Consider the following 21,519-nt stretch of genomic DNA (forward strand, 5'->3'; position numbering starts at 1 on the left):
TGAAGGGTGACTGGGTGTGTTTAATACCTACTCTGGGTGCTTGGTCCCAATCTCCCCCAACACAACAGAGGTGTTGGTTTTTAAGGCTCTGCCCTTGCTAATGACCTATCTATGGGACTGACTTTCATGCTGTTCCCTTGAACTTGTTCCCTGGAGTGTGGGCACTTTCAACACCACCGGTGACCTGCAGCCCTGCTCCAAGGACTGGCCAGGCCTGGGCATGCCTGTGACTACCCCCCGCCCATGCCCTACTCCAGAGGGAAAAGGACCTGGTCTCAGAGGCTGGGGAGTGGGCCAGGGGTCAAATTCTTCCCTGACTGCTCTGAGCCCTCCCTTTCCCCCAGAGCTTCCTCAGGACACAGGGATGCCAACCTTCTCCCCAAGAAGATTTTATTGAACGCACACACAACATTCACCCTTGGGTGCAAATTCAATCCAGCCAGTGAAGAGACAACAATGCTCTCGAGAACACGGAGTGCTCGCCACCAGCCCCCAGCACAGCCGGGGAGACCGACCACGGGGTGGGCTCTGCTTCCCTGGGGCCCCACAGCATCCCTCATCTCACACTTTGTCTCCGATGGGGCTTGGGGGCTGCCCGGGGTGGGTGGGCGGATCTGGAACCGGTGCGGAAACACCTGAGAATCCTGGAGGTGCCCATGTGCCCAGACACCACGTGGCTCCCTCGCCACCTCAGCGGGCCGAGGACACGCAGAGATTGAGAGAGAGAGAGAGGGCTTGCCCAAGGGGCCGTGACCGGCTCAGGAAGGGGCTGTGTGCCAGCAGCTCCTCGCACCTGGTGTCCGAGAAACTCCGGGCCAGCCCTCCCGGCCTCACGGACCCACACAGGGTCCCTCAGACGATGACAAGGCTCCTTGGGGTTCCGGGGGCCTCCAGGAGCCCCCTGGCCCTGTCAGACACCTCTGAGACTGTGTGTCTGACCATTCACAAATAGGAAATGAGAAATCAGGTCAAAATGCTCACAATTTCCTGCATGTCTCAGATGGTTGTTTTCTTAAATGGTTGGGCCGTATTTTAACTCGGTTTATTGAAACTAGTCAATTTTAAGAATCGTCAAATCAATAAAGTAGAAAGGAAAAGATAGATAAAAGAAACAATAACAAAACATTTCAATTTAGCTTTGGTGACGTGGGCCTCAGGAATTTCTACGCTATGTGGGCGGGGGAGGGGGTGGCTCCTGGCCCTTCTCCGGCCTCCAGGCTGCAAGAAGCCAAGTTCATGCACTCCCCCAGGGCCTGGAGAAGGGCTCAGAGCCCCTGCCCATTCCTGAACAGCAGCTGGGACTCTTGCATCAGTCTGTGGCATTCAGCTTGGCTTCCCAGTTGGGATCTGGGTGCCTGCTTCTCAGCTCTTCCCCCGAGGTCCCACGCGACAAGAAGCTGGGCCCCAATTCAGTACATACTAGAGGCAGAGCACAGGACGGCAGCCCGACTCCTCCGGATGCACTCAGTTTACCTGTTGCTCTTTTGTCTTCTACGAATCAAGAGTTGCTGGTGCTCCCAGCCCCCACGCAGGGCTGGCTGCGACTGTGTTTGGCTGTCAGAGGGTTCCCAAGGATCCCTCAGCCCCAAATCCCTCCCAAGCCAGAAACAACTGAAGGTTGGGGTTGGGTGAAGACTCAAGAAAGAAAGAACGAGTGAGGGTATTGCTAGAGAGGGTTGTAAATGCCCTTCCAGGTGGGCAGGCTCTCCAGCCCGGGAGGGGGGCTCCTTACTCCAAACTCCAGACCACATGTGTCTGGTATAGACGAGCTCACACCGAGGCCACCACCGATGCCTGTGCTGGTTCCTGCGGGGGTGTGCAGGGCCGGGCTGCGGCTGGGGCAAGAGAACAGAGCTGGGGAGGGGAGGCCTTGTGGAGCCCTGGGGCTCCCGGCGGGAGGTTTCCAGGAGGACGGTGGGTAGGACTTGGTCTGGGGCAGTCATTCGCCCAGCTGACCTCTTTAGTGCAAAACCTAATCAAGGGTGCAGGGGAGGGGTGATGGCAGGGCTACTGGGGTGGGCGCCCAGGAGCTGGGTCCATTCCCAGGCCGGAACTGGCACCATCTGCTAGCGGCCAGACCTCAGAGATGGGTGGCGTGGAGGGGAAAGAGGGGCGGCAGAGAGGGGACCCATCCCTTCCCACTGGCAGAACCTGGGCGGAAACAGAACAGCAGGGGAAGCAGGGCCCGCCAGCCTCGGAGCACAGTGGCGGGCGGCACAGCGCGTGGCCCGGCTTGCCCTCGCTCTCGGCGCCTGGCTCACTCGAAGGTCTCCCACTGCTTCCTGAGCTGCTCTACTGAGCCTGGGGCAGGGGCCGGGCTCACATCTTGCTTGGTTTTCCGTAACAAATCCTCAAAGGGGTCTCTGGCCTCTTGAGGAGCAGAGGGCTGCAGTGCTGGCTCCAGGCCCTGCGGGGGTCTGGGAGGAAGGAGGGGGGCTTCTCCGGGCCTCAGGGCCAGCCCCTGCTTGGCCTCGGCGGCCCTGGCACTTGAGCGGGCCAGGGGCAATGTTCGGATCCTCGAAGGGGCGACCATTGGGGGGCCCAGGGGCTGCAGGGGACTGGTGTGGGCACCCATGGGCATCTGGCCGAAGAGGTTAGGCATGGAGAGGGCAGACAGGTTGGGCTGAGATCTATGTGGGACACAGAAGCCAGAACTGGACAGCAGGAGGCTGGGGGCAAAAGCTGGCCCCAGGGGAGCAGGAGGGGCCCCAAAAGGCCCGGCTGGTGTGGAGACCAGGGGCATGGCGGGCAGAGCCGCTGGCACGGTTGGCACAAAGGGATTGAGCGATGGCTGTGGAAATGGGGTGGGCGTCCCTGTTGGGGGGAAGCTGAACTGGGGTGTGAATGAGGTGGCTACGTTTGGGGCTGAAGGTCCTGGTGGAAGGGTACTGCCTGGCCAGGCTGTGTTAAGTGGGTCCAGGAGGGCCAGCAGGGCATCACCACTTGTGCCTGCAGCCCCTGGGGCCAGGCTGAGCGGCTGCAGTGGTTCGGTGGGTCCTTGGCGGGCGGCGCTGGGGAGGAGCCCGGGGAACGGGGCTGGACTCAGGGGGGCTCGCCTTTCCCACTCAGCCTGCGGCCGCTCTGAGAAGTCCCCGAGGGCGGCGCTGGCCGCCTGAAGTTTGGCTGGGCGGGCAGTGGGGGGCGGAGGCACGATGCCCAACTCCGGGGTCTTCCTGCCCTGAGGCCGGGGGATGGTAATGCTGCCCGGAGTCGGGGTGGGCGCCTCCTCCTTGTCACTGGGGTTCAGGATGCTGTCCTGGGCCGGTGGCCTGCGGGGCAGAGCCAGGGAGCTCCCAAGCAGGGATGAGGGCTTCTCAGGGGAGCTGGCCGGGAGCTTGCTGGGGATGGCCATGTCGTCCTGGCCCAGGCTCCAGAGCTTGTTGTACGGGTGGGTGAGCTTCAAGGCCATTGGCATCCCGCGGCTCCTGTCGCTCCTGTTCAGGTCCAGCCTCTGTTGGAGAGAAAGAGGGAGGCAGTGACCAGAGACTGACCTGGACAGACTGGAAGGCAGCACATATCCATCCCCGTGCCCCTCCCGTGTGCCGGGTGGGCGCTCAGACTGGGATCCCAGGCGTGTGGCCGATCGGGTCCCTGGGACTCAGAGCAGCCGGGCCCAGGGCACCAGCAGAGAGCCCGGGTCTGTCCGGACGCCAAGCCCAGGCTTCTCTGTTTTCCTCTTTTCCGACTCCAAGTCAGGCTTTTTTCTCACCGCACAAAGGGATTCCAGAGAAAGCCCTTGTCCTCTTACGTCAGTGTCGCCAAGTAGTTTTAGGAAAATGACTCCATTTATTGACCATCTACTGGCTGGGGTTTTTTTACTTTTCAAAGCATGTGGGTACTTTTAATCACCTGTGAGCTTGAAGGTGAGTGAGGCACGGGGTCTGAGCAAAGGTTTCTTCCCTGGCTGGCAGGAAAACAGGACTGGGCTCATGTCCCGGCTCTGCCACTCGCAAGCGACACTACCTGGGCGCCACTTCCCCTCTCTTGGCCCGGACTTGGTCCTCAGCGGCAGGGGAACAGGGGACTCCCCGCAGGAGGGTGCGCTCGAATCACTGTACCCACGGGAGCTCCTGTCAGTTCCACAGACCCAGAGACTCAGCAGCCTCCACTTGCAAGTGGGGAGACAGGCGCAGAGAGGGGATGAGACACATTGGAAGTCGCGATGGCGGATCAGCGGTCCCATGCAAATAATCCGGAATCCAGGAATTCTGATCCAAAGGTTCTCCAAGGAGACTTGATGGGCACGGGAGCACGCCCACTTGGATCAGGCGTCAAAGCCCCGCCTGGGGGTGGGGCTGGGGCCCTGGGAGAGTGGAGCACCAGCACACCCCTGTCTGATGCACAAATGGAAGTGAGGGGTGGATTTCCACCAGGTGTAGCATCTTCTACGGCGATCGCCGTTGAGGGTGGCTCACTGGCTGTCGGCCGGGCTGTTGGCCCGCCCGGCAGGGTTTGCAGTCAGACTGACCCTGAGCATCGGCCGAGGACCCTGGAAAAGTCACTGTTTCTCCCTTGGTCTCCTTCGCTGTCACACGGGGGTATCTGCCTCGTGTGTGGAAGGCACCGGCCCTGACAGGTACCCACCCCACCCCGGTATCATACCTGATAGTCAAAGGTTCCTGGCTGCTCCCTCAGGTCTTTGGGGGTCCGAAGGTCCTCCAAGCTCTTGGCCTGGCCCAGTGGCTGCAGTGGGACATCCATGTCCAGGTTGTTGAAGACGTCCTCCAGGAGGTCGATGCTGGCAGCTCGGTCAGGTGGAGCTGGGGCAGGGCCTGTGGGCTCCCGCACTCGCTGCTCTGGGCTCTCTGCCTCGTCACCTTCTGCGCTGTCTGACTCCTTGAGTGTCCGATATGGCTGAGGCCTGGGAGGAGGCAGAGCAGGCTGGATCCTCCCGCCCAGAGCCTCCACGGGAGGAGCCAGCAGCCCCCACCCCCAGGAAGAGTACACCCGGGAGGCCTGGGGACAGGTGAGTGTCCTGGGGTCCCTGTGAGTGCCGGAGTCTGGTCACTGGCAATCTGACAGACCTGGGGCTGAATTTGGGTTCTGTTGTTTATTGTGGGACCCTGGGCAAATTGCTTTGGCTCTAATTTGCACTAAGGGGATCCACTTAGTTCCTCTGAAAACCACAGGACCCACCATATGACTGGGGAGGGGGCTTGCAAGCCATCCAGACAAGGCATGAGGAACGGGACGTGATTAGAAAGGGAACAGGCAGCCTGCCCATTCCTGAGCCCAGTCTCTGCCCTCCCACCTCCCCGTGGCTCATGGGGAACTGAGCTGGGAGAAATTCTCCCCCCGGGTAACTACCCAGCACGCCTCAGGACCCTCAGGAATAACTGTCTGGGCTTCAGCCTGTGCTGACCTCTGTTCTAGCTCTGGTCTTGCCATCACTTGCTGTGGGACCTTGGGCAAGTCTCTTAACCTCTCTGAACCTCAGCCTCTTCCCCATTCCAGAGTGTATCTCCCTTGCTGGTGGTGGTGGTGGTTATGTGAACTACCTACCATGGTGCCTGGCAAATGGCAGGCACAGAGGCTGTTAACAGCCTTCTGTACATTTGACTCAGGCATAGGTGACGAAAGGTTTCTCTAATTTTCCTTTTTCACAAGGCTCAGCCCCCCAGGGCACCACTGGGTACATGGAGAACGGTGCCTGGATAAACCCTGACTTGACTCTAGTGAAGACCAGGACAGAGGCTAGGGCTGGTTCTGTCCCCTGTGTCTCAGCAGAAACTGCTCACGGCTCTGGTAAAGTGGGGGAAGGGCGCCACCTGCTGGTCCCAAAGTCACACTTGCAGGAACCAGGGTAGGGAACCGACAGCAGAGAGAGGGCTCAGCAGTCAGGACTCCATCAGCCTTTAGTATCTTGAAGTTCAGAGAGGCTAAGTAACTCACCCTAGGTCACAGAGCAAAAGGTAGCAATGGATGCCGAGTTGGAGAGACTTCAAAAGTTTCCACTGACTCTGAGCCATCTGACCAAGGAATTAAAGACCTTTTAACCAAGCTTGAACACAACCAAGGAGTAAAGAAAAGTCAATGTGCTCCTTACACTTAAGGAAGGAAATAGTATTCTTTAAAAAGAAACCATTTTATTTGGACTTACGATGGGCCAGTTCCTTGTCTTTCCTGTGCGACTTATTTTTATTTATTTTTACTCCAGTATAGTTAACTTATGAGCCAGTTCCTGTTTAATAACACACACCACACACAAGAACCTCTACTTTTCTTAGGTCATGGCCAAAGGAGTGAGCGCTATTCACTATTTAAATAATTAAGGCATCAATTAATTTAAAAAGAACGAGACCCCCGCACTCTGTGGTGGGGGGTCCTTGGACATCACTCAGGCAGGGTGTTTTTATCTGCAAGGTGATTTTGAGTTGATTATGTGGATGAACAGGTCTTATTCCAATGGTTCTACCTTTATTTTAACTAACAGTAGAGATAATAATTGACACATTAGGCCTATGATATTAGAGATATTATTGCTGAGGAGAAGGTTAATTTTTTGAAGTTTTGACAGAAAAATTTTAAAGAAAAAGATTCAAGGTACAGAAAAGGTGGTCTGTGAAACTCGGGCAACACTGACTTAGGCCACCACCTTCTGAGTGAGGACAACGGGAGGGGACTGACTTGCCTGTGGTCACAGGTGAGCTGGTGGCAGAACCCTGCTACCCCAGGGGGCGATGGTAGGAGCAGAAGTGGTGGGTTTATCAGGTGCCCTGAGCAGCTCACAGGCCTGGCTCAGGGGAAGGGGCTGGGACGGGGTGGAAGGGAAGAATCCCCTCTTCCCTAAGATGGTTTTAATAGCTCACTCCCTAGAGGCTGGTTGTGGCCCCGTGGGTGTTCAGCAAAGGGCAGCTCCCTTCTGTAAAAGGCTCCCATTAAAAACATTACAACTTCGTTAACAAATGCAGACAAAAGCTGTCCCTCTGCTTGAGCCCAGCTGGGAAAAACTTGTGGGTAGATGGGCAAGAACTGATAAAGAAGGGGTAACTACCAAAGCTTAACATTGGGCGGTGGCTGGATTGTGGGCGAACCTTCTTTTTTCTAAGTTGCAATTTATAATTAGCATGAGGCACAGGCGATAAACAGCGATGATATAAATTATCTTAAAGTCAGGCAGATCGATACAACATTTGGATCTGTCAGCAATAACATATACGCTCCATATCAATACGTGTTTTTTCTTTTAAGGTTAAAATCTGACCCTCCGTCTCCGTAGTTTTCTGAGATGTGCTGAGCTGGAGGAGGACCCAGGCATCCACAACCACTTCCATTAACGGTCAAGTGCAGTCTCCTGGGTAAGGGACAGAGACTCATGCTCCCGTCTCACACCTGTCGGCCCTGCCACCCTCCCATCACCTCACTCCTCACCACAGAGCCCACGGGGCTGGCAGAATGAACACTCTGGGCAGAGGCACACACGGGGGACACTCACTCACCCCACGTGGTGGCACAGGGGCACCGGAAGGCAGTGGCTCCAGACGGCCCTCCCCGCACACAAGGGCAAGCAGCACTGGCCCCCCTCCCCCACGCGGCCCAGGAGAGTCACCAAGCAGAGCTCAGGGAAATGGAAGAAGGAAGGAGAGACCATTCAAAGGGAGCGGAGAAGAAAAAGCTTTCGGTGAAGCCAGAGCTCGGGCCCTCTTCCCGCTGGCATTCATCGTCAGAGGAGTCTTCGGAGAGGAAGACCGCATAGTGTCGCAAGGGCTTTACCAGGCTGGGGCAGAGGAAGACAAGAGAGAAGAGGCAGTTAGGAGGCACCCTCAGAACTCCATGTGGCCGGTGGGAGGGGGGCGTCTGCGTTCGGCGCCTGGCCCCCGCCTCCCTCTGCCAACCTGGGGTAGAGGCTCCCTGGAGAAGGCCAGAGGGGGCCTGACCGGTCCCCCAAGGTGAGGAAGCTGGTCCCGAACAGAAAAGAAACCGTGAGTTTGCCATAGGTGTCGAGAGCCTTAAACACGGATCCAGCCACGTATGACCTCACAACCCCACGTCTGTCTAGAAAATCCTAAATGTAGCAAAGAAGGAGACACAAAGACATTCACTGCTGCCATGCTGAGGATATCAAAACACGGGACATCTTAAACTTCCAGCAATAGGAGTCTGCTGGAGTGAATTATGGTACATTTGGCTGAATATTACCCACCCATCAACTATAGTGTGTCTAAGAAAGAAGAATCTAAAAGCCAGGATGCAGAATTGTAATTGCACTGCGTTCTCTCGCAGCTACTTACGGGAAACCGCACAGAAAAAAGACCAGAAAGGGATGTACCTAAATGTCCACAAAATCTAGCGGGATTAGGGGCGAATCCCCCCCTCCCACACTGCCTCTTTTTATTTTCTGTGTCTTCTATACTTTCTTCAATGTGCATACCTACTTCAATAATCAGGGAAAAATAAAAATAGAAAGTTAAAGAAGAAAGTGAGCCACGTGGAGGGGCACTGGCTAGAAGGCCCTTTTCTGATTAGCGGCTGCTCTCTGGAGTCTCCCTCACATGCCTCTTCAGAGAGTCTTTTTCATCTGTGATGTGGAAATTAAATATTCATTGTTATAAAAAATACATCTCCCTTGTCAGCCACCTGTGAGCTCTACCTCTATAAACACAAACACTACGCAGCCCCGAGAAAGTCCGCGTGGCTGCCATGAATTATACACTGACCAGGGCCCGGGAGAGGTGCGGGCCTGGGAGAGGGGGAGCTGGGCCGGACAGACCCGGGGTCACATCTGGGCCCCACACACCGGGCTGGGCATGCTCAGATACCAGTGAGGGGGGCAGAGGTGGAGTTCGGGGGACGATGGAGTAGGAAGCATAGGGGTGCCTGGGTGGGGGGCAGTCTCCTCTCCAACACCCCCAGCCAGAGCTGGCTCCTTTCTCTGCTTTTTTCTTTTTTTAATTTTTTTGATATTTATTTTTGAGACAGAGACAGAGCATGAGCAGGGGAGGGGCAGAGAGAGAGAGAGAGTCAGACACAGAATCTGAAGCAGGCTCCAGGCTCTGAGCTGTCAGCACAGAGCCCGACGCGAGGTTCGAACCCGTAAACCACGAGATCATGACCTGAGCCGAAGCCGGAGGCTTAACGGACTGAGCCACCTAGGCACCCCTCCTTTCTCTGCTTTCTGATGCACTTCTTTCCAGGTTTCCTTTCATAAAAGGGCACCATGTCCATAAGAGTGAATGGGAACCACACCGGAGGGTCCGTGACGGGCAGCAGCTATTCCTGGTGGACCAGGAGAGCAGGCTGGGCTGTGATTTGCCATCGCCAGTGCTAAGGCAGTTGTCACCAAGAATATGCTATTCTTTTAAAAGGAGAACCCGGGGCTGGCTCCCAGAGCTGCAGAGCTCCCCGGCACTCGCATACCCAAACCCCCTCACTCCTTGCGTCATCCTTGGAAGTTAGGCAGGCTAAGCGGTTTGTCCTCATACTGAGGTGGAGACCGAGGCTCCCAGAGGGGAAGCCACTTGCCCAGGGCCACACGCAGGGAGGTGGCGGGTCGCTGGGCTCTTCCCCTTGCCCAGGCTGCCTGCCTGGGTGTCAGGGACTTGTCCTTCCCAGACCAGAGATAGCATCAGCCTAGGTGGGGTGTTCTCCTCCGGACTCAGGACAGAGGGCAAGAAGATGTGATTCACAGAAACGAGGCCACCCAGCTCCTGTCACACCCACTGGGACATAAAACAAGGCACAGACGGGCCACCCCACACAGCCACTGGAATCCTGCTCTGATTCACCAACTCAACCTTGTCACTCTCCCGCTGGACACCTGCAAATCTACGACACCGCAGAGCAATTCTGAGGCAGCTGTTGTGTGGTGAGTAGACCCAGTAAGTGTTAAGAATAATAACATCCAGGTATTCACAGGATGATTTACTCAACTGTTTAAATCCAGCACCGGACGGCTCTCCTGAGCAGGTGAGGAGGGGTGGAGGGTGGAGAGGAGGGTGGCCTCCTGCTCCACTCTGGGGAGCTCTGGAATGTGCTGGGTGGGCAGGGGTGAGGGTTGCAGGGAGGCAGTGCCCAGCGCCAGCTGCAGGCAGGATAGACACCACGCTGTCCGCCTGAGCCTGTCCACCCCTGCAGCCTCCTCCTGCCGCCCCCCTACACGCCCCGCAGACCTCCCTGACATCTTTTCCTGCTCTGCCTGCTGCACTGACTGAGGTCTTGAAGACTTGGCTCAATGGGCCCTCTAGAAAGTCTCCCTGGAATCCCCAGCTGGAGCTTTCCCCTCAGATGAAGCTAGCTTCCCCTTGGGCTGAATGTTTTAGCACTTCATCCATACCATTTAACCTCTTGCAATTCTGTTTCTAAGTCGAGTTCCTCAAGGGCAGGGGCCTGGCTCCTTCTTCTCTTTATCCCCACATGGGGCACAACATTAGTGCGATGGAGGTTTGCAGTCAAATGTCTGGAAGCCAATGTGCTGGGGAGATGAGGCAGCCCCCATCCATCTCACCCACCTTTCTGGAGCCCCAGCACAGCACCTGTCCCTTTCATCAGCTTGGGGCTACGGTATAAAAGTGTCCCCTGAGGTTCCCCATCTATCCTCTGAGACGTTGAGGCTGCAGAGTGGGACCACATCTGGGGGTGAGGGTGCTGGGTACATAGGAGCAGGCAGGAGTCTTGGAAAAATGTGTAAAATAATATCCACTGTGCCAGGGGCTTTACATAGATTATTTCCACCCCTCCCAACAGCCTAGCAGGGAGGTGTATCACTGTGCTGATTTTACAGAGGATGGGACTGTCATTAGTCCGTCCGTCCGTCGGTCTGTCCGTCCATCCAACCAACCAACCATCCATCCATCCATCCATCCATCCATCCATCCATCCACCCACCCACCCACACTTCCAGGTAGAGGCACTTCCCGAGTGCTAGGTGGGCACTGGGCATCTCTGTGAAGGAGAGAGAGGTAACCACGTGACCTGGCCAGGGAGTGACAAGCAGAGATTCTAGGCCAGGGCCCTCACTGTCCCGTCAGCCGGGCTGCTGGTAGAGGCGTACGAGGGGACACACACCTCTGCTTAGGTCAACCTGAATGAAGCTCTTTGGTGTCCCTCAAATCCATCCCGAGTGCCCTTCCAACACCCATCCAAGTACGGTCTCCTCCTCTGGCTTCGACCAGAAAGCAGCAGTCACAGCTTGGCACGTGAGCCGAATGCCAGGAAGGTCTGGACTCACAGAAGAGCAAGCAGCCTTTGTGCTGGACTGGACCTTGGCTTCACTCAACCCGGCTGCCACAGTTCACACCCCCGTCAGAGTCCAGGGCCTCCCCACATGGGTGTGGTCGCGTAGCAGGCCTGCGGGGTGAGAGGGGCGGGAGGGAACCACTTTCCCTCTCCAGTCAGCTCTCCTGGCCTGGCCAGGCCAGGCGGGCCGGACAGTGGCTTCCACAAGAGGCCCAGGGTATCTCCGGAACATGCCGTCTGTCTCTCGAGAGTGACGAAAACCCTCGCCGGGTGGTTTGGTCAGATCAGAGTGTTTTCAGGCTTCGGGCCACGTGGATGATGACGACGATGCAAGCTAAACGCTGGCCGTACAGTTTCCTTAATTCCTTTATCACGTGCTCGCTTGGCAGAGAACGCCAAGGCTCAGAGAGGGCCAGTCGCTTGCCCAGCATCACACAGCAGCCATAGGTGGAGCCAGGAGTCTGGATCTGTTTGACTCCAAACCACTTTGTGATCCCGGCCTCTTCAGTTCTGTGTATCTGAAACAACGCGGTAAGGGGCAGGGTGTGCCCCCTTCCACTTTTAATAAAAGGTGAGATTTCAAAATAAACTGATTTAAATTCAGCTGTTCATGTCCTCCTCTGAAACACAGAGTCAGATATTTGTCAGAGATAAAGGATGAATCGTTGAAAATGTCCAGGTTTAAATTTTTTATTAGCTTAAGGCAGAATACGGGGAGAAAAAAAAAAGCGTACCTCTTCCCTCATTAACCCAATTCAGCTAGTAGCCTGCAGTCTGCCACCCACCACTCGCCTGGATTTGATTACACACAAAGAGCTGTCTGTGAAAAGGCAGGTCGTGGTGAACTTGGCTACCCAGCGAGGGGCTGCCAGAGTCTTGGCGAGAAAGAAAGGCCCGCTGTCCATCACCATTCAGACCCCATCATCTCCCACGGCTGCTCCCGCCTCTGCCCACCTCATCTCGGAGTTCCCATGCAGATGACTTCCCGAACCCTTTCTAATGTTTGGTTTAACGTGTCGCCGGTTAGCGCACGCGTGTGACAGTGGTGACAGGCGCGGCTGTTCCTTTTTAAATACCATGTCAGAGACACGGCGTCAGGAAGCGGGGACGTGCTCTGTGGCTCTCCGCCGTGCCGGGATCGCATGGGCTTATTTTTTAATGAGGAAGATCTGCATCTCGAGAGTTTTTTTCATGTGTCACATCGCGTGGACAAATCAGCAGCACGTCACGCTGGCCCAAAATGAAATGCTGACAAATGTAGATATTTCAAATTTAATTGACATTTAAATGTACTTGAGATAAGGAAGGGAAAAATCAGCAAGGACTTGGTCTCCAGAGGTAACAAGGGGAGCCGGTGATCATTTTTTAAAGGATCGTTTCACTCCAGCACAAAGGATCTTCGCTTTGTAAATGGCCGCCCTGGCATCCTTTGATTACAAGGCTCCTGTTGGGCCGATGAGCAGGGACAGGCCCCGACAAGGCCAGGTCCTGCCTGCCCAGTAGATGTGCCATTCTGTGCAGCTTCCCATCACCCCCCACTTCCCAGCCAGATGACCTTGGGAAAGTCATTTTACCTCCCTTCCCCCTAATATCTTATCTGCAAAATGGGGGTTCTACAGCCCTCCTGATGGTGTTGTCACAAAGTTGAATGAAATTATTCGTAAAGGGCTTGGCCTCATGCCCAGGGATAGTACATACTCAATTACTATCCATATGCCACATTCACCTGCTGACAGATTCTGGGCATTTTCATCCGGTGTAGGGTCTTCCCTAGGTGTTCAAGGACGAATATAAGGTGGCTCCTGCTTTCAAAGACTTTCCTGGTCAGGGTTAGTGGTCCCCTAACTGGTTAGGTCAGGGTTAGGTCCCCTAACCTAGAGGGTTAGGGTCAGTTGGGCCCATGGTAGCACATCACAATTCCCACGCCATGTGTTGGTGGTACAGGGGTGAGCGTGGCTGCCTTCCAGAACTCCCACGCCATCTCTCCACCACCATAACACAGGACCAAGACTCCAGACCACACCCGGGCATACGCATAGATGAAAACAATAGAACAGAGCCCTGAAGCAAGTCAGAGGGTCTTTGGGGGAAACAAGTTGGTGCACAGCCCCCAAGGGAAGCTCCAGAACTGCACTGGAGCTATTCTCTGTGTGACCTGGGTTAAGAGCTAGGACCATTCTCAGGGAGGAAGAACTGGAGGCAGATACAGAACCTGCTGGACACTGGATCTTTGCACTCAGTTGTACGTGGCGATCTACTCTAAAACAGGAAGACTGAATCACTGCTGTCATGAGTCAAGATCACCAGCAGAGGGTGTTCTTCCTGTCAGGTCAACTGGTCTGGTGGGGATGGGTGGGTGTGAGAGCAACTTTTTCTCACCCCACTGGGAACGTGCCCTGCCAGAGGGCAGTGGGGGGGGGGTACCCCTGGTTCAGGGGCTCTTGGTTGAGGCTCCATTAGGGAAGTGATGTGGGAGCTGGGCTTCCAATGCTGAGTATGGAGGAGGCTGCAGGATGGCCTGGAGGGGTCTCTGGGAGGAGTGGGCACAAGGGGCTTGAGGTCAGGGTGGGAGTTTCAAGAAAAGACTGGCAGGGTTGGTAGGGACCAGGTGGTGGAGGAGGGCCTTGAACCCACAGGAGGACTGAGGTGACGTGCCAGATTAGGGGGTGATGTGAGGACTGGGGAGGGGGCCTTACTGGCTTGGCCTCATCTCTCTCTTGAGAGGGTTGGCTGTACCCTTTATCTTTCCAATCTTCATCATTCCATCTGTCTGTCAACGTTTATGTTCATTCATTCATCCCTTCTTTTGAAAAAACACTAGTGTCAACATGTTCCACACCCATCCCCGAGACGTCCTGAGAAGTCCTCCTTCCCAGTCCTTCTCATAGGCAGAGAAGCCCGAACACAGGACCCGGGCTTCACCTTCCCATTCTTCAGGCTCTTTGGTAGAGAGAAGATGGGGGTGGGGACACCGTCTACACGTTTCCTACCCAGAAGAGAAACTGTGTAGACTGTAAACAACAAGTAGCCCTCACCCCAAGGACCGCCTCTGCCTGCCCTGAGCCTGAGTCTCCTGTGGGGGCCCTGGGAGCAGTGGTGGAGGACAGGGTGTCTGGTGAGAAAGCAGTGGACGTGGCCATGGGACCCTGCAGACCTAGCTGCACATCCTGGATCTAAGGCCACCATTCGACCTGTTAGAGCCTTGGTTCCCTCACTGGCTGAACAGGTGAACACACCTGAGCCGTGATGACTTTTGGGGGCGTGTGTGTGGGGGGGGAGAGTAGGTTAACCAAGGTGACACGTAGAAGTGCTGGGCCTGAAACAGGCCCTGAGAAAGGGTGACGGGGCTCCTGGAAGAGGGAGGGGCTCAGGAGAGGTGGCAAAACTTTCAAAGGAGGCTGAAAGCAGCAGGTCTTGGGGGTGGGGCACCTTCTCTCCCGGGGGTGCGCTAAAGGCTTGGGTTCTCAGCTGGAACTAACTCTCCCTGTCATGACAGCTCCTGGGAGGGCTCCTTCCTTCTGAGCGGTAGGCAGAAGTGGCTGGGGACAAGGGAGACCTGTGTTTGCCTGGGCTGCTGCGCATCCCTGGGGACTCCTCAGTAGTTCCTTCTTTTCCGGTCTGGGCTCAGGCTCCACGTCAGACTTCTGCTGTGTGGCTTTGTCTCCAGGGCCCAGAACCTACTGCTGGAGAGGGGAGGGGGGCCTGAGTGGGGTCAGGGGCCTCTCTCACATTGCTAATTGGGTCTGGGACCCTCTGCTCCAGGGTTTGAACTCTTGGCTGCTCAGGGAGTGGGTCCTGGCAGGCTGCCAGGGGGTTAGCACGGAGACAGCTGTCCCTACCCCTGGGGCCCAGGGCCCAGCTGGCATCTTGGAGACTTGCTCCTGGGGCTGATGGCAGTTTCTGGCTCTTAGATGGCCTGGGCAGGACAGGTGCTAGTAGCTTCACAGTCACACCCAATCATATTTGGCACACAGTAGGCGCTCTTTCCACATTTGTGGTTAACTGACATCCCTTCCCCATCTCCAGGGTGCTATGAGCTATGAGCTATTAGCTTCAACCTGTCTTCAGTGATTCCCTTGTCCATTCATTCAGTAGATGTCCCCGAGCAGAGCCCTAAGCTAGGCTCTGGTCCGGGAGTTGAGGAGTCAAAGCCGAAGGGCGCGTGACCCTTGCCCTGGAGGGGCTCCTAGACCCCTGTGTGTATGTGTGACGTAAGAGAATACAAGGGGCAGGTCAGTGTGGTATCGGGGGGGGGGGGCGCGGGGCCAGCCAGGGGGCTGTGGGCATGGGAGGGAGGGGCAGCTGATGAGGGAGGGCAACAGGGTGGGCATCAGATTGTTGACAGCAGCAGTCCCTGCAGGAGGGGAGACTGCTGTTCCCCGCCAACCTAGCATGCCAGTGTGGCTCTTGTGGGCGGTTTCCCAAATCATGTTCTTTGGGATGTGAACAGGCATTGTGTTTTAAAAAAAAAAAAAAAAAAGGGCAGGGGCGCCTGGGCGGCTCAGTTGGCTGAGCATCTGACTCTTGGTTTCGGCTCAGGTTATGATCCCAGGGTCCCTGGTCTTAAGCGTGGAGCCTGTTTGGGGTTCGTTCGTTCTCTGTCATTCCCTCTCTCCCTCTCTCTCTGTCTCCCTGTCTCCCTCTCTCTCTTTCTCCCCCTCTGCCCCTCAGCTCATGCTCTCTAAAAAAAAAAAAAAAAAAAGAAAAAAAAGGCAAAAAGTCTTGCCCAGGGTTTCTGGCTGGCAGCTAGTGGGCAAGATGCTGACCCAGGTCTGTCCCTGGCACCAGAGTCTTAGGCCACTGCCCTGGCAACAGTTCACCAACCACACCCCTGGGGCAGCTCTGGGCCTGGGTAGGAGGGAACGGGGCTCTACCCCACTGTGCTCTGTGGCCAGCACCACCAGGCGCTGTGCTGAGCCCTGGTCTTGAGGACATGGCAGGGTGTGGAACATCGTCTTTGGCCAGAGCACGTGTGCACCTGGCCCAAAGAGATACAACTGCAGTGTTCTGAGACCTTGTCTGTGGGTAGAGCTCTCACTAAATGCTTCTGGCAGCTTCCTCTGATCTTATTTTAATCTTCTGGGGCTTTGGGTGCTGGGGTCACGGAGTGCAATTTGGATGATCAGACTCTACAAATTCCTAAGCAGCGGGGGCTGGCCATTTGGTGCACAGACTATCAGCCCAGCCAGCACAGCCTGCGGAATTTCTCCTTGGTCAGAAGGATTCCTGGGGCACCTGGGTGGCTCAGTCGGTTAAGCATCCGACTCTTGGTTTCAGCTCGGGTCATGATCTCGTGGTTCGTAAGTTCAAGCCCTGCGTGGGGCTCTGTGCTAACAGTATGGACCTGCTTGGGATTCATTCATTCTCTTTCTCTTTCTCTTTCTCTTTCTCTCTCTCTCTCTCTCTCTCTCTCTCTCTCTCTCTCTCTCTCTCTCCCCCTTCCTCACTCACTTGCACTAATTAATAAGTAAATAAACAAACAAACAAACTTAAAAAAAGGATTCCTAATGCAGCCACATGCTCCTCTGGGTCCCCCCAGACTCAGATTCGCAGGCAGTCCAGAGTTTTGGTGGGAGTGCAAAGTGGTACAAATCTTTCAGCAAGTTATTTAGCAATTTAGAAATTTGCCTCTATGACTGGGTAAGGGTACAGGGCAGTGACAACCTCTCAGGGTCTCAGCTACTTCTTCTATAATATAGAGCTAATGATACCTTACCCTCACTCCCAAGATTTCTTGCGAGGATTAAATGAAACGGTGTATATAAAGTGCTTGGCCAGCATTAATGGTAGTTGTTAATCATTCCATTCCTTATGACGATATCAGATGAGAAAAGCTTTAAGAACAGGGGCATTTTTTCCCGGCGTTTCGTGTCTACAGATCCAATCTAGAGCAGTGTACAGATCCAATAGGAGGGGGCGTGGTGAGGCGGCCCACGCATGGATGCAAAATGCGATCTTGGCACAGTCACGCACGGCAGGGGTTACAAGGACACGGGCAAGTCCACAGGACGGAATACTGCAAGGACGCTGCAGCTCTACAAGATATATATAGGAAAAAGACCTGAGGGGAACCTGCAGAAATGCTGGTAGGCAGGGAGGTTCAGAATGATCTTGTCTCTTTTGCCCAACTTCTGGATTGTAAGGTTATTGGGTTATTTTTATAGACAAACAAAATCACTTGAAAAGAGCAGAGGCTGTACAGATCCGGCCAGCGAGGTGAGCAGGGCAATGGCTGGTGGGCCCTCGGTGCCTGAATCCTGACCATTCCTACTTAGTACAATGAAACTTCAAATAAGCAGCCTGCAGCCAGTCAGGACTCCTGGGGGGGTGGTGCCTGGCTCGCCCGCTGGAGGGGAGACAAAGGTGTGCCGTCAAAAGGGTTCAGGCTCTGCAGCTGGTCGGCACGGGGCTCGTCTCTGATCTATACTGACTGCAAGCCTCTTCGCCATTAAGACTCAGAAGACAGCCCTACCCTTCTGGGTTGTCGTGAAGATTAAGCGAGGTGGAGGCTGTACGTGACTCTGTCTGTACCCTCAGCAACTCTGTGAGGGCCACTGCCCGAACCCCCACCACGGGGAACAGATGACGAGCAGCCCGGCCCGCGAGAGGCACCTGGGGACCAGCAGGCCACTCCTCTGTCTGCACACCGAGCGCCATCCTGAGGGGCGGGCGGTACTGAGCCCAGCGCTGCCTTTGAGAGTTTGCCGCCGGCTCCTTCTAAGCGTCACGTTGGATGAGAAATTCTCCGATCCCTGGCAGGCCAAAGGGAAAATAAGTTGGGGCCTGACAGCCATGCACACTGCGGCCGAAATAACCTTTAACAGGCGGGAGATGGGAAACTCCTCGTGCCCACCGCAGCCCCCACTGTCCTCATTACTCACAGTAACTCATGGTCATACTTAGGTTCGTAACCAAAAGGCTTGGATGGTACCGAAGAAGGGGCGAGGCCTGTGTTATCAGACGGTCGATCGCACCATTTTCTAGCCCAGAGACCTTCAGCCAGTTCCAGAAGATCTCTCTCTGAGCCTCAGTTTCTCTGTGAGAGGGGAAAGCCACCACCTACCTTTCTCAAGCTTAAGGGATGGTTCAGTAAAGGTCGTAGGCAGAGGCACTCAGGCACCAGGGGACACTGCTTCTTTGCCAGGAAGACGACTGAACGGCTCTAGATCCCAACTTCCAGCAGCCAGACAGAAAGGGTAGCGTGTGGGGCAACTCATCTTAGGACACAGAATCACCAAAATGACGAGGGGACCCCGTGGGCGGCAGAGTGTAGCGGAGAGAATGAAATCAAGTAGCATGTGGAGTCCTGGCCCCGCCACCTTCTGGCCAGATGACCCCGGGAACAGCGGTCAAATGCATTTTCTGAGCCCTAGTTCCCACTCGGTGGAAGAAGAAACAAATACCCGCCGAAGAGGGCCTAGAACACAACAGGCGCTGGGCTGTGCTTGCTGCTAACTGGTCTCTGACCCCCAGCCCGCACTGCCTGACCCCTCCCAGCCCTGGCTCTCACCCTGGGGAATCCTCAGGGCATTCCGGCAGCCCGTTCTGAATAATAATGGAAGTAGCTAGTACTTCTGGAGAAGAAATAGTCACTGAATATTAATTAGCAGGTGTTAACTGGAAAACAGAGGGAATGCTTTCCCCAGAAATCTTTCTCAAGTGTTCCTCCAGTTGTCATCAGACGGTTGTCAGGGGCTGGGACACCCACCTTTGATTCGGAAAGAGCATTTGACATAGGAGAAAATTTCATTTTGGGGAAATGCAAGTCAAAACAGAATCGGCACGGGGATTCTCTTTAAAGGCCGCCTTTAAAAGATCCCAAATAGCTCACACCTGGTAGGGTTTTGAAGCTATTTGCTGAATGAATGGATGCATGAATGGACAGATGGACATCATCTGGAAAGAAAGAACTAGAGTCCAACGGGTGGGCCAGCCAGAGAGCTGGCAGCCGATATTCCTGGGCCTTGATGAATTCCAGACTCCGAGCTGCTGCGGGAGGCCAAGGAGACTGTCTTCTTGTTAATCAGCTCCATCTTGCCGTCCACAAAGTTAATTATTTAATGGTCTATTTGGAAGTGAGAGTTGGGGCAGAAGCCGGGAGGACGGAACCTCTCGCTCCACTTCAAAGATCTCCTGTCTCTTGCTGCCGTCCGAACCCTCTAAGTTGCCGATGCACTTTGATATTCCCAGCGGAGACAAAGATCCGTGAGTCCAGAAAATCCAGGCCAGATTAAAGGGCCAGGCACCGAGTCCACGTGCCCCACACGGAACCACCGGCAACAAAGGCCCATTAGGATCTGGCTCCTGCCTGCCGGCTTGTCTTCTCGTGTCTCCCAACACAATGCTGACAGATTGGTGGAGCTGCTTTCTTCCCCCCCAGAACAATATTTTATGAGGAGTCTGTTTTATTAAAATATTTTCCGCTGGATGCTTCCTGTGTTTCAAGAACTTGGTCTTGCCAGCTGGAGCTGATGACAGTTGAGAAAAACACATCCAAGTGCTGTTGTGACATGGCATTTGGAAGTGGAGGAGCACAACGGGGGTGGGGGGGGTGGGGGTGGGGAGGTGGGGGGGGATGGGTAGGCAGCATGGGAAGAGATGCAGGAAAATACCCCGGTTGCACCAGAAATGTCGCTGGTATTAGGGGAGAACGGCACCCCTCCCCCCCACCAAAAAAACGCGAACAGAAACTCTTGGAATAACATCCCCAAACGTACTTCTCTACCACCTGCAGGGCTGGAGCTGCCGTGGCGGACAGAGAACCTGCCATTTGCGTTCTATCACTGCCAGTGAACTAGCGCCCGTGTTCCCACTGGTTCATTTCAACCCAAATGTTTCCGGAACAGAAACCTAAAACACGGCGTATTGCACAAAGAAATGAAAAGTGATACCGGCGCAGTTGGGCTAACGACCAGGATGATGGGATGGCCAGACGCTGGCTCTGGGGCATGGACTGAAGAGGCTTCCCCTATCACTGGGCTGGGACAGCAGCGGCATAAATGAACGAAATCAGGAATTCTAACCTCTAATTGGTGCCCTGGTCACAAAATAGGAAATGGTTTTCAGTAACACGTGGAGTGTTGCTGGCTCTGGGTGCTCTTGGGCATGCACGGCGACTCTAGGCTTGCATTTCAGTATCTACAGACCCACAACTCTCTATCCCAGCATGGTGTCTAAAAGGTTTAGCCCGGTTTTAAAGACGTGGTTTTAAAGGAAAGTAAACTAATTTCATCTCTTCCTAAGGAGAAATCTTCAGGGTCTGAGGAACTCTGGAGCCATGGAGGACTTTCTCCACACGGGGGCAGTCATAATCCATGCGAGTCAGGGCCAGAACTATTCCTTAAGATTCCCACCGTCCTATTGTGCAGAGGACAAGTTGTACCTACAACCAACTTCAGGACTCCTCTCTTCCACAGTTCACATAAACAAGCATCTCTCAAGACGTGCATGCTCACACACACACACACACACACACACACACAGGCCATCTCCCAGCGCTTTCTGGGCAAGGTTGTGTAGGCCTAGGTCGGCTGGTTCTGTAACAACACGGTGGCCTCCAGCAATGCCATACTGTAAACCAGAAATCCTGGAAGAGCTCAAGTGTGCTGCAACCTGGGTTAGGTCACAAGTGGACATTTCAGAATTTCTTCTTCCTTTTGGCTCCTTTTCTGGCTAGGGCCTGCCATTTCCTTTAGCTTGTTTCCTGACAACTTTTCTGAAGGTAGAGCAGACAGGAGGCACGTTCCTCGCCTCAGCCAAGGGACTTCAGGGTCCCCCGGGCAACAGTTTTGGTTCCCCTAACAAACCCTAGACTGAGAGGCTTTTGTGGACTTTTTCAAAGCATCGCAGGAAGCTGGTGTGTAGCTGCTGAGTTGTTTGGGGAGAGCCCCAGGGCTGTGGGCCTTGGGGACAAAGGGAAGCACTCCAAACAGTTCGGGACTTGGGGCCGTGTGCCGCTTCAAGCCTCACATCATCCAGGCAGCTCAATCTCAGGCGTTGCTTGCCCACCTGTCGTCTCCCTCGTCTATCCAGCATCTGTCCTGCATCGATTCTGAGTCGGGCCCTCTGCTGGCTTCCGGGCAGAACACCCAGTGCTTGCCTGCAGAACTATGGGCCCGAGGGGAAGTGGAAAAGCCAAGCCCTAGTAAAATAAATGCTATGGCACAGGTGAGCAAAAGTACTGACGGGTGTGGGGCGACAGATAAGGACTGTCCTGGGTATAAAGCCAAGCTTTAGAGACCTTGAGCACCCCAGGCCTAGGAGGGTGGTGGCCCTTGTTAAATGGGTCAGCTCCTTGACCAGGTTCCTAGCTCTCTCCTGCTGACCTTATACCTTTGGCATAAG

General features: G+C 55.0%; 1 protein-coding gene across 4 annotated transcripts in view; it reads right to left on the reverse strand.

Moving 5' to 3' along the window:
* Window positions 1–365: 365 nt before the first annotated feature.
* Window positions 366–21,519, reverse strand: part of DENND1A (DENN domain containing 1A) — a 509,265-nt gene continuing 488,111 nt past the window's right edge. For 3 of the 4 annotated variants that reach the window (XM_042963736.1, XM_042963734.1, XM_042963737.1), the window contains 3 exons: window positions 7,589–7,717; window positions 4,603–4,861; window positions 366–3,451 (listed from right to left, as the gene is read on the reverse strand). In XM_042963736.1, coding sequence (XP_042819670.1) covers window positions 2,258–3,451; window positions 4,603–4,861; window positions 7,589–7,717 — 1,582 coding nt within the window. In that variant the 3' untranslated portion in view covers window positions 366–2,257. The remainder of the gene's footprint in view (window positions 3,452–4,602; window positions 4,862–7,588; window positions 7,718–21,519) is intronic. The other variant, XM_042963735.1, reaches the window with a different exon arrangement.

The sequence above is a fragment of the Panthera tigris genome, chromosome D4 (assembly GCF_018350195.1).
Source record: "Panthera tigris isolate Pti1 chromosome D4, P.tigris_Pti1_mat1.1, whole genome shotgun sequence".
NCBI lineage: Eukaryota > Metazoa > Chordata > Mammalia > Carnivora > Felidae > Panthera > Panthera tigris.